The sequence below is a fragment of the Malus domestica genome, chromosome 10 (genome assembly GCF_042453785.1).
Source record: "Malus domestica chromosome 10, GDT2T_hap1".
NCBI lineage: Eukaryota > Viridiplantae > Streptophyta > Magnoliopsida > Rosales > Rosaceae > Malus > Malus domestica.
The window spans coordinates 41,660,207-41,679,213 of record NC_091670.1 but is presented as its reverse complement, the minus strand read 5'-3'; the positions used below and the strand labels follow the sequence as shown (position 1 = coordinate 41,679,213).

The 19,007-nt window shown below is 35.6% G+C and overlaps 3 protein-coding genes across 7 annotated transcripts; 2 read left to right on the top strand and 1 right to left on the bottom strand.

Moving 5' to 3' along the window:
* Nucleotides 1-3,526: 3,526 nt before the first annotated feature.
* Nucleotides 3,527-6,296, top strand: LOC103412519 (probable pyruvate, phosphate dikinase regulatory protein, chloroplastic). Of its 2 annotated transcripts, XR_011571861.1 has the most exons (4): nucleotides 3,527-4,034; nucleotides 4,652-5,291; nucleotides 5,445-5,607; nucleotides 6,028-6,296. XR_011571861.1 is itself a non-coding variant. In XM_070805819.1 (3 exons), exons 1-3 carry the CDS (start codon nucleotides 3,558-3,560, stop codon nucleotides 5,546-5,548), a joined length of 1,221 nt encoding a protein of 406 aa, XP_070661920.1. In that variant the 5' UTR covers nucleotides 3,527-3,557; the 3' UTR covers nucleotides 5,549-5,861. The 2 variants fall into 2 exon arrangements, 1 of the variants encoding a protein (XP_070661920.1); XM_070805819.1 differs by lacking the exon at nucleotides 6,028-6,296 and having other exon boundaries at nucleotides 5,445-5,861.
* Nucleotides 6,297-7,804: 1,508 nt separating this feature from the next.
* On the bottom strand, nucleotides 7,805-10,896 carry LOC103412517 (uncharacterized). 4 transcript variants are annotated; one of them, XM_029110463.2, is made up of 6 exons: nucleotides 10,598-10,896; nucleotides 10,317-10,461; nucleotides 9,954-10,136; nucleotides 9,524-9,635; nucleotides 8,322-8,526; nucleotides 7,805-8,236 (listed from the first exon to the last, which is right to left on the bottom strand). In XM_029110463.2, exons 2-6 carry the CDS (start codon nucleotides 10,335-10,337, stop codon nucleotides 8,146-8,148), a joined length of 612 nt encoding a protein of 203 aa, XP_028966296.1. In that variant the 5' UTR covers nucleotides 10,338-10,461; nucleotides 10,598-10,896; the 3' UTR covers nucleotides 7,805-8,145. The 4 variants fall into 4 exon arrangements, with proteins under 4 accessions (XP_028966296.1, XP_028966294.1, XP_028966295.1 ...); XM_029110461.2 differs by having other exon boundaries at nucleotides 8,322-8,538; nucleotides 10,598-10,895; XM_029110462.2 differs by having other exon boundaries at nucleotides 8,322-8,538; nucleotides 10,317-10,506; nucleotides 10,598-10,888.
* Nucleotides 10,897-16,833: 5,937 nt separating this feature from the next.
* Nucleotides 16,834-18,183, top strand: LOC114827487 (uncharacterized). The gene is made up of 2 exons (XM_029109324.2): nucleotides 16,834-17,473; nucleotides 17,615-18,183. The coding sequence occupies exons 1-2, from the start codon at nucleotides 16,834-16,836 to the stop codon at nucleotides 18,181-18,183; spliced, it is 1,209 nt and encodes a 402-aa protein (XP_028965157.2).
* The last annotated feature ends 824 nt before the right edge of the window (nucleotides 18,184-19,007 follow it).

The window sequence follows — 19,007 nt, the reverse complement described above, 5'->3', positions numbered from 1 at the left end:
AAATTTACATAAAATTGGGTAGGATGACGTGACTGGTGGTGATTGAAATGGAAGATAGGAATTGGGGGATTTGTTGTGTTTGGTAAAGTGTGAGTGAGAGATGGGAAATTGAAAGGGATGATGGCTAATGGGAACCAGTGGTACACACAATATTTTATTATTGTTTTTTAATGAAGTTGTAAAACTGTGTCGTTTTAGTTAATAATTTTTTTTTATAAAAGCAAATCTTGCAGCGCGCAGGGGCGCTGTACAGCAACAAACGCCAGAAAGCCACCACACTTTCCAATTTCCGACCGAACCAAAGAGCCGTTCCTGGGCTTGTTTTCCGGCGAGTAGAGGGGCAACAACCACCCCTTGTCCCTATGTAGCTTCGCCACTGGGACTCTGGTTCCATTCCTCTTAATCCATCAAATTAGGGAATCTGTGCCGTTAAAATTTGATCTAATGATCTATAAACAAGAACCTACTTTAAAAGTTATAATAACTTCAACCGTTGGATGAAATTTCAACGACACTGATTCTATAATTTGGTGGATTAGAAAGAAGAGATCTGGAGAGTATCCCTTTCCTCTAACATATATCAATGATTGCTTTGTAGACTTCAAAAAGTCATACGAAGTAATCATTTATCAGCAAGAGAAATGCTAAAAAGACTTTCTAAAAAATAAGATTATCCATCACCTCATTTTTTGACATAATTTTTATACCAATATTATAAAAAAGTATGTAAAAAACCCATAAAAAATTTCACTTTAAGATAGCGTGCTTATCATTTCTCTCAAAGAGGCAAATCCTTATGTATATTTAGATGACATGATTGATGTCATAGTTTCGTACTCTTAACCACCTAATGCTATTTTCACTTATGATTAAATATAAAAATCAATCAATAAACTGTTCGACCATAAAAAAAGAGAGGAAGATATGAAATGGATTGTGCATATATTATGTCATGTCATGTCATATCATTTAATTAGTGGAAGTTCTTTTATTAAGATTTGATACGTACTATCTTCATGTTTTTAGAGCAAGTCCACCCCTAGGGACTTTGTGCCAGCACCCAGCGCATTTATCCACTCAAGTGAACAGTAATAGACCCTAGTGAACAGTAACAGACCAAAGCATCTCCACCCCTAAAAAAATGCACTGGCACCCAGCGCATTTATTTGGTATGTTTTTTTTTTTTAAATTTATTTCGGATATGATTTTTAACCAATTTTGGATAAAATTTCAAATAAACTTAAAAAAAAAACACACTGAAATAAAATTACATACTCATCAAATAAACTTAAAAAAAAAACACACTAAAATAAAATTACATAAACTCATCAAATAAACTATAGAAAGAAAAAAATAATTTTTTTTTAAAATTTTCTGTATTTTTAATAATTTTTCTGTATTTTTTAATAAATTTTAATTAAGTTAATTAATCTGGACCGTTGATCTTTGATCGAACGGTCCAGTTTAAAAGTAAAATTTAAATTTTTTTTATTGTTGGAAATCTAACGGTCTAGAAAAACTAGCCGTTGGAAATCCAACGGCTATCGTGAAGCCACGTCGCTGAGCCCAAGTGGGCTGACACCTTTTCAGGTTTCCCTGAAACCCACTCGCGCCTTGCGCGCTTGTGTTGCACGCGCCTGAGAAACAGGCCGGCTTCTGGGTCAGTCCAAAATGTGCTGGGCTGTTGCCTGGCATGGGCTGGGTGCTAGGCAATGTAACGGGCTGGAGCAAAAAAACAGGGGGCTGGCCTATTTTTTTGGCTGGGTGCTGGGGAGTTGGTTTTGGGGTGGATTTGCTCTTATTACGAGGCCCAATGTGCGCCGGTCTTTTCAATTTTACACTCGATGTTAACATGTTGTCACGTCACACACAATATTATAATCTAATAGTATTTTTTATACATTTACGGACTTTTTAAGTTTAAATCTCATTAGTTGCAAGTTTAATATTAAAATATTTATATATATATAAGTGAGATATTAAGTTTGAATCTCGTTAGTTAGTAACGAGTTTAATAACAATTTATTTCTTATAAAAATAAAATAACAATTTATTTTTCAATTCTCTTAATATAAATATATCATGTAAAAAAAAATATCGTCACACGACCCCTGCCGCTATATATGAGATCCTAGGGCCTTTATATCATGTGGCTACACCCTACATTATTGGATTATTTATGCTCCCCTTTCTGCATATTGTGACTTGATCAGAGTGTTGAAACTTAGGCTTGGTTTGGTACTGAGGTGATTCTGAAAAAAAACTAATATAAAAAAAGCTGGGAGCTGTTTTTGTGTTTGGTAAACATTCAGCTTCAGCTTTTTTTCGCAATTTTGGGTGAAAAAAAGCCAAAAACAAGAAGTTGCAAAATCCAGCTTTGAAAAACCGGTTTTTTTTCACATCTGTTTTACATAAAAGTTTACCAAACACTATAATACTGTTTTTTTTTTCAAAAGCACTTTTACAAAAAAGTTTACCAAACACTTTGTTGCTTTATTTCACAGCTGCTTATTCTCACAGCACAGCAGAAGTAGTTTTTTTTTCAAAGCACATCAATACCAAACTAGCCCTTAACCGTCCTAGTTACCCTTTTCGTTTCTCATCATCTCACTCTTTAAAAAGGCTTAAATTATCCGTGACATTCTATTGAATTATCAGAGAGACGAGTTGAATGTCCACTTCCAACAATATTGATATTATCCTCAACTTATTAATTATCACCTGCATAATCCGTTAAGTGTGGAGTTTTATCACAAAAGACATCGGTATTAGTTAGAATGAAGTTATAATAGTTAAACATTTTTTTCTCTAATATATGGTCGATGTGAAATATTTCAACACATTATAGACAAACTGTAATTTCATACATTTTAACTTTTGTACATGCAATTGTGTTGTCCTCTCTCTGTCGGATTAAAGTATCCACAAGAATACTTGAAGTTCTTAAGATAATAAAAGAAAAACAAAATCAAAAGAAGATTCCAAATTTCTAATTAAGAAGTTAAGTTGAAAATAAACAACTTGTTAGGATGTGATAATCCATCTTCTTTCTGGGTCCTCTTTTGTTTATATTTAACAACTACCAGGAGGTTCATTGAGTGTGGGAGTTCCTGAGTGCTATTCATGTTGACTAAATGCATTTTTGGTGTTATACGATAATTTTTTAATGCCCGAGTTACATTGTTACGTGGTATTAATCTTTATCTGTCATAAATCTAAATATAATATTAACAAAGTTATACACACGGTTTGTAACATAAGTCAACTGATAACACTATGTGACAATGTGACAATCATATTAAAAAATGAGAGTGACACTTAGTTTCATCGTTGGTCACTCTCATTTTATTTATTTTTTCCATCAATTTGGTCATCATGGGTATATTTGTGCTTGAAAATTATTTTCATTCCTAAGGTGTGCAAAAAGAAGAGGCCTGCTTAATAGGCTGCTTAGGCCCACCAGGCCCAAACCCAAACCCGACAACAAGAAAAAATCTCAGGCAAAAATAAAGATCCAAAAAATGGAAAATAGAACTAAATAATAATAAAATAAAATAATGAATGCTTCTTCCACCTTCAACTTCCCGAACCTCCCTCCCGTGCGCAGAACCAGTCATGCAAACCCGCAGCCAATCCCCAAACCTCTGATCGCCGCCTCCTCCTCCGTACCCGAACCCGGTTCCGACCCACATGCCCGGAAAATCAAGGGCAGCCCTCAGCTGGCACGATGGTCCCGGGCACGGGCCATACGCTCGGGTCGGAAATTGGACCGCGCGGGACAGAGGACCCAATTTCTGGAGCCGAACCCTCCGCTGCATCCCAGCGACGGCGTATCGCTAGATCCTCATGATAGTACTTCATCGGGAAGCGACGGCAGTGGCGATGACGCGGAGATGACGGCGGGGAAGTCGATATACATGGTTTCTGACGGAACTGGATGGACGGTGGAGCACTCTGTCAACGCCGCGTTGGGGCAGTTCGAGCATTGCTTGGTCGATCGGGCCTGCGCCGTCAATACCCATTTGTTTTCTGGGGTAAAGTTCGTTGCTTTATAATCTTGGGAAATTGGCTAAAATGATCAAACATCAAAACCCGATTGCTGAATTGATCAAAATTAAATATCAATTGTAGAGCGATCAGATATGGACGGCATAGCGATTAGATAATCGATGACATTCTGAAACTGAATTGATCAAAATTAATATAACGTTTGTAGCTTAAATGAAAAAAAAAAAAAAAACACCCACAAATTAATTAGTAAGGAGAAACTGAATAATAATGATTTTCTGCACAGTAGTATTTATATATTAGATCACCACTAATCAAGGTAAACAGTTTTGACTATGAAAACTGCTGACTAGGACTTGAGGTGGCAATCTTTCAATTAGTACTTGATCCAAATTTTATCACAAATTTATAATCTTTGGTGTTATAATTTTTGTAGCTCAAGTGAAAAAGTAGCTCAAATTAGTACTTAATCTAAATTTTCTAATAAGTTTATAATCTCTTCTACTATGATGTTTGTGGCTTAAGTGAAATGAAAGTAGACCAAATCAGTACTTAATCTGAATTTCTAATTTTGTAATCCTTGATACTGCCCTGTGTTGATTGTAATTTAGAATGCAAAATGGGGTGTTGTGAAATCTTTCAGATTGATGATGTAGAGAGGTTGATGGAGATTGTAAAGCAAGCTGCAAAAGAAGGTGCTATGCTTGTGTACACTTTAGCTGACCCGTCAATGGCAGACTCTGCCCGGCAAGCATGCATGCACTGGGGCATACCAACGACAGATATGTTAGGTCCAATCACTGAGGGCATTGCTACCCATTTGGGCGTTTTGCCCTCCGGCCTCCCTCGTGGGGCACCAGGCCGGAGCTTTCGTCTCACTGATGAGTACTTTCGTAGGATTGAAGCCATTGAGTTTTCAATCAAACAAGATGATGGGGCATTGCCCCAGAACTTGCACAAGGCTGACATTGTTCTTGCCGGGGTCTCACGAACTGGGAAGACCCCATTATCAATATATCTTGCGCAAAAAGGTTACAAGGTTGCAAATGTGCCTATTGTGTTCGGGGTTCAGCTGCCAAAGACCCTTTTTGAGGTTGACCCGGAAAAGGTTTTTGGTCTGACTATCAATCCTCTAGTGTTGCAAACAGTTAGAACGGCAAGAGCTAAGACTCTGGGGTTCAGTGAAGGAATGAAGAGTAACTATTCCGAGATGGTTCATGTCAGACAGGAGCTGGAGTTTGCTCGAAGGATTCTTGCACAGAATCCTGTCTGGCCAGTAATTGGTGAGAATACTGCACTTTCACATCTTTACACATATCGGTTTTCTTTTAGTGTGTTCTTCTTTGGTTTTCCTCTTAGGCATCAATTTGGTAATGTGAAGATTAATATAGTAATCATTGCCTAAGTTAATCGTGCTCGTATTTTGTTGATTGCAGAAGTAACAGGAAAAGCAATAGAAGAAACTGCAGCTGTTGTATTGAGACTTTATCACGACCGGAAGCACAAGTGCTCTATGCCAAGAATATCAAAACGCTACTAGAAACGGAAATTTTGAACCAAGGAAGTAACATCCGAACTGTCTGCAAACCAAAATATGAGGTAAAAATATGCTGAATGGCATGCCTCTTTTATATTATATACCCTTGATACATACATAAATAAACATATATAGTGTTACCTTTACGTGAATATATTTGTTGTACCAAAACATGAGGTAAGAATATGCTGAATGGCATGCCTCTTTTATTTTATATACCTGTGGTACATCGTAAACATAGATATAGTGTTACCAATACATGAATGTCGAGTATAGCCATGCAGTTTCTCTGCTGAAAAGATTTCTTTGGTTTGAATCAAGCTTGCACACGCGTATGATACAAAATTAAAAATGCTAGTTGTCATTTCGAATGTACAAGCCCGTCACCATTTGCATTATATCCTGATGAATTAGCAGGAAATAGAGACAGAATTATCCTCATGGTTTTCATCACCTTATAACTTTACATGTACATTTACCAGTGCATGGCATGCAACTTCAGGAGGCTCGACCCAGATGCCACACTTTTTGTTTACTCATGGCGTGGTTGGGTTTCGTGTTGGGTGTTTTGGACAACCCTGATTACATAGAATGCAATATTTTGAGCGATTTTGAGTGTGTCATTATTAGTATAGACATTTACTTCTTTCCAATGTAATGCCTTGTTGATTTGGTTTCTTTTTTATATTTCATTGTAAATCGTCACCATATGTTAGGTTCTTCATCTTAAATTCTAAATTGACCTCTGTAATTTATGACTCACTGGAATTAGGGAGCACTAAAAGCTTTAACTGCTACCAATCGTAGATGACCAAGTGATACCTAAAACAACCAGACTCTTTAAAGAGAACGGTGAAAATTTTCCTTTCTGCATAAGGGTAGTATAGGGTGGGTGAAAGAATTAAAACTTTTTATGTGAGATTGTATTTTAGGTTCGTGTGTGATGTAGGAATTGATTGCCAACTTTGCAAGGGAAGATTTTGTGGATTGTACAAACTGACCTAACCCACATTTGCTTAAATATTCAATCTTTAGTCCCCGAAAGCAAAACGTATCACAAACTATTTTCAGAGTCCAATTGTGACTCTGGATTTGGGGGATATCCTTCTCATCATTCTCTTGGCATGACTTATATACATCTAAGAATGCATTGTGGCAGTATTCCCTACCCAAAATATTAGTGTGTGATTAGCTTGAGATATCGCCACAATCAGTGGTGGATGTACATTGGGACCAAGGTGGTCCCAAGACCACCCGGAGTCCGAGAAATATTCATGTGAAGGTCTTCTGAGGATCCTTCAAATGTTTGGTACGGTTCCTTGTGTGGCCACAAGGGTTTGATGTAATACAAGTTAGGCATATCTTGACAGCACTTGGTTCGAGCACCCGACAAGTTCTCTCAATAGCACTCATGAGGTTGCTTCGGCATATGTAGATATTTGTTGATATGCCCACAACATGGTTCAGTTGGCAACACAAAGTCAACCAAATGTTCGATAAAATGCCTCAATGAATACACTAAAATTTTCTTACGTGCTCTATTTCTATTAAAAGACTTAGACCTTTAACATTAAGACCCTCCAATGTTCGAATCTTAAATCCGTCACTAGCCACAATGGTACCAATATGACTACTTGGGAGACATTCTACCTTCCCATCGTTCTCATGACGTGACTTGTAAATGCTATAAAACCAACCACTCTCCTTTTGGAGTTTTATCTTTATTTTTTTGCTTATGTTTGCACAGGAGATGTCATGTTATGTGGTTTTGAATGCCACAGGGAAAAGGCCTTTCAGAAAAACCCAAGCATATAATTCCACCATTGCACTCCTGGGACTCCAAAAATATATAACTTCCTTAAAAGTAAAAGCTCCAACTGCGCATGCATGAAGACCAAATTGCCATTATTAATATTACTGTTTGCTTAGCAATCTCGTCGTTGTTTCCGTCCATTTGTCCACTCACTTGGAAGCCACCACACACAACAAATACGGCCGCCCGAAGTTGGATTGCCGAAAGAGAAAAGCAAACAGGGACGTGTGGAGTAAATTACAAGGCAAAAGATGAGAAGGCGAACCGAAAAAAGAGTTGACTTTCTGATCCTCCCCACTAATCTATGTAGAGAAAGAAAGGGAATTTTAACGAAAAGTTCCTGATACTGTTCACATTAACGAAAAATCATATTTTTACACTAAAAAAATCAATTATAATACTATTTACTTTACTCTTTATTTTTTTCTTATTGTTAAAACTTAAAATTTTCAAGTCATTTTCATTAGTTTTATTGAAAAGAAACACTTTACATACAAAGAACACATCAAGTATTTTCATCTCACTCGTCTACATAAAAAAAAGTTAAGATTCCTTCCTGTCACAATGCAGTATGTCTCTGTCTTCACTTCTAAAACTTTGTATAGTGCCTCAAAAAAGGAGTTTTCGATTTCTGTACCAAGACATGCTGATGGAATGTTGTTAGCTTTTCTCGATCCAAAAAACCGTATCTCTCGTCGAAAGAAGCCGCTTTTTTCGACTAGCTAGCTACCTTTCCGTCATGGATCGTTTCGTGTCTTAAATTCAACTAGAAGGTGTACAACTTGTATCATTGCTGCCAATCAAGACTGTTCTCGTCTGCATTGTACTTGGCAATCGAAAGCGTGAAGTATATGAGTAAGATTGTTCCAACGCTTGACCTGCCATCGAAAACGATCACTTCTGGTCACCGAGTCGAATTAATGGAGTTTAGTGTTTTGGGTTTAAAAAGATCAGTAGACTTACATGGTGGCAAAGAAGAGGAGAACCCTCTTGGGATCAATGCCCCAAGAGGAAGAGCGCCGGAAACTATTCCTCCGTACAACGCACCTCCCTTCGGTGGTGGTGCTAATGTTGGCCGCGGTGACGGTGATCTGATGATGAACGTGTGGGTTGCTCGATTGATCTATGGTACCAACAGCTAGTGGGGACTTTTCAGGCGTGCTAGACCCTACAATAGTAGCTGCAACTCAATAATTTCATACCAAAATGTGCACAGAACATGTTGCTAACTAGAATTTCAACGTCAGATTTCCCAAAAAGCTGGCGCATATAACTGCCTATGCCTCCAAACAGGGAATCAAAACAAAGGGGGGAGGTATTGAGCAAATCCTTTTACCAAAAGCAATTAAAGTGTTTCCTGCAATAAGCAAATGAATATGTGTTTCTGCAAGAAGCACTTCAAATGTTTTTCTAAGATTCGGTTGCATTTTTATTAAGGATTAGTTCCAAAAATATTTTCACCAAAAGCGTTTTTTAGTAATTTTAAAGCACTTCTAAACAATCCATAAAAATGCAATCAAAGTGAAGAATTCATCAACTGTACCATCTGGTTGACCTAGCCAAAATCTGGTTGCATTTCACTGTCACAACTGAAAATTTACTTACCCAAGGGCCCCACTTAAAATTGATTAGAGTCGGTTCCAGTTTGAATTATGGACGTGGGTTCATGCTTATCACTAACTAATCGCCAACTTACAAGTTTCAAATACCCATAAGTTTATCTAAGGTGGGACACTAACAAATGATTAACGATAATGCAAGGGGTTTCTAACTCAATCGTCTCGAGTTTGATTTCCCACTTTCCAGTATCACAGGAGTTTAAAAAGAGTCTCACATAAACTTGCATCAAACTATGTGAGTCGTAAAGAGACATTTCAAATAAACAGTACGTTGTGGAGTGCTTAATATAGTTTACTAATTATGATAAAGAAACAATTATAATATGTAAAGGTTGGTGATAACAATTAAATATTACCACAAATATGGCACACACTAAAGTATGTCCAATTTTTTATTTTGTTCTTACTGTTTGCAACCCCAGAAGGCCATTTCAGCATCAATTTATATCACTCTCACCACACAGAAAGTTAATCATCTTTTTTATCAAATTTCAAACATAATTAATTTAAAGTAGAATATCGCTTTTATAAAAAAAAAATTATTACCTACGGGTGAGGACGTTGTAGATGAAACTTCTTTGTCGTTTGAAACTCCTTTGCAGATTATCTTCTTCTCCCCACCTCTCTGAGACCATTTCCGGGAAAGATTTCTCTGCATCTTTATCATCAAACATAAATAATTTGTCAACAATTTTAATTTTAAAATGGAAAAAGAAATCAAAGAAGGGTAAAAAACAGAGTTTAAAAAACAAATGTGATGCTTGCTGTTGCTTGAGAAACAAATACGATTGCGGTTTCAAGAATGTCATGAATTTTCTTCTTTTTTAACCGAACGACATTCTGAACTACATGATTAATTGGGAGAATAGCTATTAGAAATGCCACTTTTAAGAAATCCGAAGAGAAAAAAAAGAACAGGAAAATGCAGAGTCTTATGAAGAAAAAAATAAATAAATGGGAGGAAGAAGAAAGTTACCGAGACTCTAGAATTTGCAGTGGCATCTTTATCGGTGCCGCCATGGGAGAAGCTTTCCATGTCGATGACGAAGCTGTCAGATTTATCGGCGGTGTAATGAAACCCGTTTATATGATCCGAAACCGATATTTTCTGGGTTCCCATTCTCTCTTCTAATCCATAAACCTCCCCAGAATCAGAATCCTACACCAAAATCCAAAAACCCGAATTCAGAAACAGCGTCCCTGTAATTACTAATTAAAATCTTTTCTGAAAATTTGGAACTCCAACGGAACAGTTACAATACAAAAAAAGGAGCAATTTTCGAGAACCCAATTAAAAAATAAATAAAACCCAGAAAATGTGTAATTTAGTTTTGCTTACCAACTTTGGATTTTCCGCCATTTTTCTGTCGCTCTGTAGAAAAATGAAAGCTCAGAGGAACAGATAAATGGAGGAGGAGAAGAGAAGGGGTCTAATCAGGAGCGTCAGAAATTGCGTAGCGAACGGGACAATCACCAGACACCACCTGATTGCGAAATAGGAAAATTTGAAAAATAAAATCGAAAGAAAACTATCCAAAAAAGTCAAAACTGGAGGGATTTAACTGGAATAAACAAACAGCAGATGAAACAAAGCCCGTGAATTATACGAAAGAAACTCACTTTGTACGCGAAGGCTGCGACTTTCTGATTATTTTGTTCACTTTTTCTTCTTCTTCCAACTGCCCAAGTCGTTGAAAAAAGTTTAGAAACCCCAACGCACGTAATAACCAAGAAGAGAAGATTAAGTCTTTTATCCTGTTTCTTCAACGAAACCCTGTTGCAGAAGAGAAAATGGAGACTTGGAGGGAGAGAGAGAGAGAGAGAGAGAGAGAGAGAGAGAGAGAGAGAGAGGTTGGTAGTTTTGGCTGCGGAGGAAGGGACAGAAATTCAGAAAGGGAGTGAGGATGCGAGAATGTGATCATGTGGGGAGTGTTTTTTATACCACGAGTTGGTGTTTAATTATAGGGACCTTTAATTAAGGAACTTTAACGAAAAACTCACTTTAACGAAAAATCACATTTTTACACTAAAAAGTCAATCATGATACTATTCATTTTACCCTTTATTTTGTCCTTATCATTAAAACTCAAAGTTTTCAAGCCATTTTCATTAGTTTTCCTTTAATTTATAATCGTGACGTTTTTGTTCCTTAATCACTTGCGTTATAATTTTTTTTATATTACCTCCGGATTAATCTTATAAATTAAGCTACCAACTTAAATAATTCTCCGAATCTCTTTTATTTGTAAAATCTAATCTCCTCATCGAATATCTAAACCAACCATATCCAATTGTACAAAATCTTATTAACTTTGCATATCTAATTTCATCCCAGCTTTTATAAATTATAATTCAAACCAGTTAATTACAAAGTATCAAAAAATTAAGATTATGTGGTTTTGAAAATTGGAATTCCTTTCTTCTTAAACGCATGAACCCTGTTTATATGATTTTTTTCAAAACAAGTCCCTCTTTCTTTTTCATATGCGAAAAAGAAAAACAAAAAACAAAAAACTCATGAGAGAAGGGGAGTGAACGATCGAGAGAGAGGAAGAGAGGAAAGGGACGTGGAGGAGAGAAACAGTAGGGGAAGAAGATGGACGTTCAAGCGACAATTTTTCAATTTGATCATTTCGTAGGATTATTTGTGTCTCGGTGTAACATAAAATTATTTAAGTTGATAACTTAATCTACAATAAAATTAATAAAAAAATTCTTATTGCTTCGTTTGACAGAAAACTTTAAAGTGCTTTTGTGACATATTAACGTTTTCTAGAGAAACACAAACATACTCTTTGATCAATTGTAGGATGTAGAGATCACAAGAGTCCCATGGTAATGACCCTACACCCGCCCAATTAGTAGAACAAACATTCTGTCATGTTATTTTCTGTTTTTGTTTTTACAGACCCTGTCATATTCCACGCAAATATGGGTTCTGGATTAATTAATCAAACAAGAAAAGTGGTTTTTTAATCTCTAATTATAATATAAATGGCAACATTTATTTAACTTGTAAAGCTAATCTTACTAGAAGGGGAAACAACAAAATATGGAATTCGAATTTCCATTGATTGTTGTTAAGGTTCGCTTAAGATCCATATAAGAATCTACAGATTGGAGAATTTTAAAAGCCATGACCAAAAATAAAATGACAAGTGATTTTCATTATTTGTTTTCTTTATTTATATTCTTTGTCCTAACATTTTCTTTAGAAAATTTACCTTGTATAAATAAATCTAAATTCAGTGTAAAATATGGATAATTTGTGGCTTGTTTGGGAAGCGTTTTTAAATGATTGAAAACACAAAATAAGGTTAACTTGGTTGATCTAATAGTCATCATACTGACATATACATGGGCGTGACAAACATATGAAGTAGCAAAGAAACATAGCCAATGCCCAAAAATAAAAAATAAAAACTTTAAACTTGACAACTAGACGTTCAATCACTTCATAAGTAGCCACATTAGAGAATTTGCCTCCAAAACCACCAACAAAATTACATACATCTTAACAAATACAATTTTATCTTCGGAATAAAAAAAACAAATACAGTTTTATCTTCCCGAGCCATAAATTGATTAACATATCAATTTATTTCAAATTTAGGAGATATCTTATCATTTATAGACAAAAAGGTTGGATAACAATTTCTAAAAAAATGAGCTTAACTGAATTTAGTATGTGAGTAGTATACATACGATTGTAGATAAGATAAGATTCACCATTCTTTGCCAATCTCCACCAGAAAAACAAAGGAAATACGAAAGCAAAAAAGGCAGTCAATTTACATGTGAAAGATCATTCAATCTAATTCCTGACCAACCGGTCTAACTCGAATAGATAATGACCACACACACTTATCAAAATGTTTTTAATCTGAGACCATCAGTATTATTGAGAATTTAAATATTGAGAACATTTGGGTATCAGAATGTGTAAAAGTTAGGAGCATCTACATAAAAAAGCCTCATGTTTTTGTTTCTGGCCAAATAAATAATTAAATAAAACCCCTCATGCTTTTTAGAACTGAAGTTAAGGTTTAGATTAACTAAAACAAAAAGCAAAGAGAAGATTAGAAAAGGGAATGACGATAGATTAGAACCTTAATTAACAAGTGAGATAAACATGAAAGGGAACATGATGAGGCAAGCAAGGTCATATCAGGGTTTACGCCTTCTTCTTCCTTGTTCGCTTCCTCCCATCTTCCTCACTTTACTATGTTTGGGATGGAACATAAATCGTGCCCACCTTTGTCATTATTTATTTCTTTAACAACTAATTTTTGGTAGCCCTCTAGTAATGCGTTATATTAGTATTTTCCTCTATTTATAAGTATTTTTTTTTTTTTAAGATTTAACTCTTATAGATAACAAACTTGATATTAAATTGTGGTTAACTGATTGCGGCTTAGCTCAAATCCTCCTCAACATAGTTTGTAAAAAAAAAAAAAATTGTTATTGACGCATCAAAATTCTCATTTTGCACTATAAACTTTATATATTTAGAAGAAAAAAAATATACCAGTAAAACGTGGACAATAAACTTTTCAAAGTGTCAATAACAATTACTAATTTATGTTAATTTTTCCTCTTATTCTACTTTTGAAATATATTGGTTCTGAATTATTTTAATAGTGAGAAGTCAGAACACATGACCTCCAAATCGTTGTCTTTTTTATTCCTTTGGGTCATTGGCCTTCTGCAATAGGCAATAGCTTTATACAATATGTGAAGCAAGTGCTTTCTTTGTTTTCGGTAATGGGTGAATTAGAAGGAAAAGTCATCACCAGTTTTTATTTTTTATTTTTTTTTGTGCAGAGCAGGTAATAGTCACTTTTGTGGACGCAACATGCTTAATCTAATATTAGTCTCCTTCTTTTGGATCTATAACTCAAAGAAATTACCATCACGTATCATTTGATCTAATTTAACGGACGATGTCATTTAATTTTTGTTGTTTTATTATTTTCACCTCTAGGTAGATAAATCACAATTTTATTAAACCATAAAATCCAAGAGAAGATTCTATTATTATTCTAGATGAATTATCCAGCTAAATTTGAAGCTCCCATTGCTTTCCAAAAAATTTGTTCTGAAGCTTTAAATTTAATTGACTTCTACACCAACTTGTAGCAGTTGAGATGGACAACATGCGATTTCAGTTAATGTGGATTGTAGCTTTAAATAAAAACAAAATTGGGCAAGCTTCAAACTTATGAGAAGAACTTCTTTGTAACGGGGATGTTATTGTAGTATTGTGAGATTGTCTTGGTATATTTTCAAAGTTGTTTTCTCATCAATATAGATAAGTGTATCTCCAGATTTTATATATAGACCAAAATTATGTACACAAATCTTCATTTTTTTGAGTTGCACAGTTACTTTTGAGTTTTGAGGAAGCAAAATATTAAGCAACTTTCATATTTTGTCAGTTAAGATTATAAGAACTTTCTTACAACAGAAATGCCACTTTTAATAGTATGATGGTTTGTATATCTTCACAAAATTATATTCAAGCGAATGTAAGTATGTTAATCTTCGAATTTATAGACCAAATTATGTACGTAACACATGAATCTTCAATTTTGAGGTGCAAAAGTGACTTTTTATGTTTTGAGTAAGCAAGATATTAGGCAATTACATTTACAGCTAAGATTAAATTTCCTTTAGCTCTTTGGTTCTTTGTGACAACTTGTAACACTTGAGAAGGACGGCCTTAAATTATTCAGTTCCAGACACTGCAGGTAATGTCGGAAAAAACAAACGTAGGATGGATCCACTTTTGTCTATATTGACGTTTGGGCAGTCGAATCTCTTGAAAAACAGACTAAATGGAAGTCACTTTCAAGATCTTAAAATATAAAAAAAGGTGATCGCGTGAAGGGGAAAATCACTGCTTTTTATTGTTCATACATTTATCCCCTTTATTTTGTTCATCCTATATGTATCTTTGGTTTTCGTCTCATCCCTCTTGGACATTACCACCATTGATGGTTCTGATTTGCACCAGAATATTTAGTTTGGATTAACTCCATTAATGAAGAATGGAAGGAACTCAAAGGAGAGATCCACAACAGGATGAGGTGCGAATTGACGTTTATGGCCAGAAGTGCAGATCATTAGGGTTTAGGGCATGCATTATCTCATCGAAGCCATGCAAATACTGTTCAAAAGTTACAGGAAGGGAATTAAAAATCTACATTTATAATTCAAACAATAAAAAATTTACAAACCCTACTGTTATAAATAGGCAAAAAGAGAGGAAATCTTTGCTAGAAATTGAAGTCAAACGGGAGCAATGTATTACACTATTTATTTTCTTAAACGTATAAGACAATAATGTAGATGAAGAGATGGGAGAGAGATTTGTATTATCGTTTTCTGTTGTTGATCTTTTATGTTGTTTGTAAAGAAAAAGTGAAGTTGTTTCAGTGTGTTTTTTTTGGAGTCACAATATGACTCATACATATATATCAAGCCCTTAATGCGAAGGGATTCACTTCATATCGAATTTCAACGATCCGAACTATCTATTTGATAAGTCTCGATTCATAGATCATTCTTGCAAAAATTCAATTCAATCTGAAACCATTTGCCTATTTAATTATCAAAATCAAATTTAATTGATTCTTATATAACAAAGTATTCGTTCATTTATTTGAATCCAATTAGATGTCTTAAATATTTCTGATTTATCTAATTTTTTTACAAGAATGATCTATGAAATACAACTTGAAAAATAGACAATTCAGATCGTTAAAGTTCGAAGTGGTGTGGACCCACAACTAATTCTCATTTTTATAAAGAAATGGGGATCCTCTCTCTCTCTCTCTCTCTCTATATATATATATATATATAAGTAAAAGTCACAAACAGTTACAATCGTACACAATCATAAAGCAAAGTATGTTGTAACAAATAGAGAGAACTATTTACCCCACAAAAAAGTCTCCAATGAATAGTAAAGGCTTATCCAACCCACTGCCACTAGGGACATCCATACTTACAACACCCACACGTATTGAACTGCATTATTAATGCAAATGAGACAATATATGGTTTCTGCGGGAGCATGTAAGTACTGTATAAAATTGTCATATTTGGGAGTCAAAACGAGGAAAACAATGAAATATATAAAAGGTCTTATAAGATTGTCATGTTTGTTTTGCTATAATAACAAAAAAAATCTTTGTTTTCTAAGTGCAAAAATCTTTGTTTTCTAAGTGCTCCATATATACATGTAGGCAGTGGCGGATCCACAGTGGGGTCGTCGAGGTCGCACGACCCCTTGGAAACCATGGAAACAACCTTGAAGCTCCCATATGCGACCTCTTGGAGCTGGGGTCGTCGGGGTCGTCGGGGTCGGACTCGCACGCCAACTGTTCGACAAAAATCCTGAACCAAGACTCGGCAGGAAGAGGAAGAAGAAGCAGCGCTCGCGCGCACTTTTTTTTTTTCAAAACAGACGGGCAAAACGGCGTCGTTTTGGCCCAGGAAATTTTTTTAAATGACCTGGCCAAAACGGCGTCGTTTTGGGCCAGGCCGAACAAAAAAAAAAAAAATTCCCACCGTGTCCCCCCCCCAATCCCAGCCTTCCTACCCGACTTCTATACAATCAAAAGCCCCAATTTCTTTTCCTCTAACCCTAACTCAATCCCCCCAAACCCTCAACTCCTCTCCTCCCTTGCTGCTGCTGCCCCCAAACCCTCAACTTGGAGTATAGTGTATCTAAAGATGCGGCATTTTGTCTCTATTGCTATCTCTTTAAAACCAATTTTGAATAAGTGGGTAGTGAAGCTTTCACTGGAGATGGATTTAAGAATTGGAAGAAAGGGAGAGAAAGATTTAAGATGCATGTTGGACCGGTTGTGAGTGTTCATAATAAGGCTAGAGAAGCTGCTACAAATTTGATGAATCAAGCTACACATATTGAAACGGCAGTGAGCAAACACTCTGACCAAGCTCGTAAGGCTTATCGCACATGCTTGATTGCTTCAATCAAGTGCACTAAGTTTTTATTGCGACAAGGTCTTCCTTTTCGTGGCCATGATGAAAGTGCCACTTCAAGCAATAGGGGAAATTACTTGGAGTTATTGCAATTCCTTGCAGATAATAATGATAAAGTTAGAGAAGTTGTGATGGAAAATGCTCCGGGGAATCTCAAATTACTAGCTCCTTCCATTCAAAAAGAAATTGTGAATTTATGTGCCTTTGAAACACTTGATGCTATCATGGATGGTCTAAAAGATAGATTCTTTTCAATATTGGTGGATGAAGCACGTGATGTGTCTTTGAAAGAGCAAATGGCTATGGTGTTGCGTTATGTGGATGACAACGGGCATGTAATTGAAAGATTTGTGGGTATCCAACATGTTACCGACACTACTTCAAGTTCACTAAAGGATGCTATTGACACATTGTTTTCTCGCAACGGTTTGAGCATTTCCAAGCTACGAGGACAAGGTTATGATGGTGCTAGCAATATGAGAGGTGAGTTGAATGGCCTTAAAACAAAGATATTGAGATAACAACCTTGTGCATATTATGTTCATTGCTTTGCTCATCAACTTCAACTAGCTCTTGTTACCGTAGCAAAGAATAATATAGACATTGCCTCTTTTTTTGCAACAGCTAATAATGTGGTTAATCATGTTGGAGCATCTTGTAAGCGGCGTGATTCACTTAGAAGGCAACTTCAAGAAGAGCTTGTGATAGCTTTTGAAAATGATTGTCTTATAACGGGGCGAGGCTTAAATCAAGAAACAAGTCTCAAACGTGCCGGTGACACACGATGGAACTCACACTATGGTACCTTGATTAGCATCATTTCTATGTTTTCATCCGTGGTTCATGTGCTTCAAATGGTTATTGATGATAATCCCAATGAAAGTGCGGGTGAAGCAAATACGTTAATGAGAGTGATACTTACTTTTGAGTTTTTGTTTCACCTTTTCTTGATGAAAGTCATATTGGGACTCACAAATGATTTGTCACAAGCATTGCAAAGGAAAGATCAAGAAATTGTGAATGCAATGGCTTTAGTGAAATCATGCAAGGAAAAGCTATATTGGATGAGGAATAATGGGTTCGATGAATTGGTTGATGAAGTATCTTCTTTTTGTGAAAAACATCATATTGATGTTCCTAACATGGAAGAGGCATTTATACTTCCAGGAGGTCAAGGCGTTATGCTCCAATAAAGACAAATCGTCATCATTATCGTGTGGAGCTCTTTATTATGTCATTGATGAGCAAATTACGGAGTTAGAGGATCGCTTTAATGAGGTAAATACCGAGTTGCTTATTTGTATGGCATGTTTGAGTCTGAAAGATTCATTTGTAGCTTTTGATAAACTAAAGTTACTTCGTCTTGCTCAATTTTATCCTGAAGACTTTTCGGATGAAGATCGTTTGGCACTTGAAGATCAACTTGAGATTTATATTCATTATGTGTGTTCCAGTAGTGATTTCTCTCAATTGGAAGGGATTGGTGATCTTGCAAAAAAAATGGTGGAGACAAGGATGCATCAAGTATTCAATTATGTATATTTGCTCATTACATTGTCTTTAGTTTTACCAGTTGCAACTGCTTCAGTGGAGAGAGCATTTTCTGTCATGAATATTGTTAAGGGTCCACTTAGGAACAAAATGGGAGATCAATGGTTGAGTGATAGCTTGCTTGTTTATATTGAGAGAGATATTTTTGCTTGTATTGAAAATGAAGCTATAATGCTTCGTTATCAAAATATGAAACCTCGTCGTGGACAATTATAGTTTGTAATATTGTTTCCATTATGAATTATGAATGAAAGTACTATGATTTCATTTTCAATATGTTTTTCCATCCTAAATTTTTATTTGAACTTTTACACTGCGACCCCTTGGGGTAAGATTCCTGGATCCGCCACTGCATGTAGGCATATATTTAGTCTGAAATTCAAATGAAGTAAAATTCGTAGAGCTGTAAGTTGTTGCTTCCCCACTGATTGTGTAGTCTTCTGCATTGTGTTTGCTTCTTCATTTT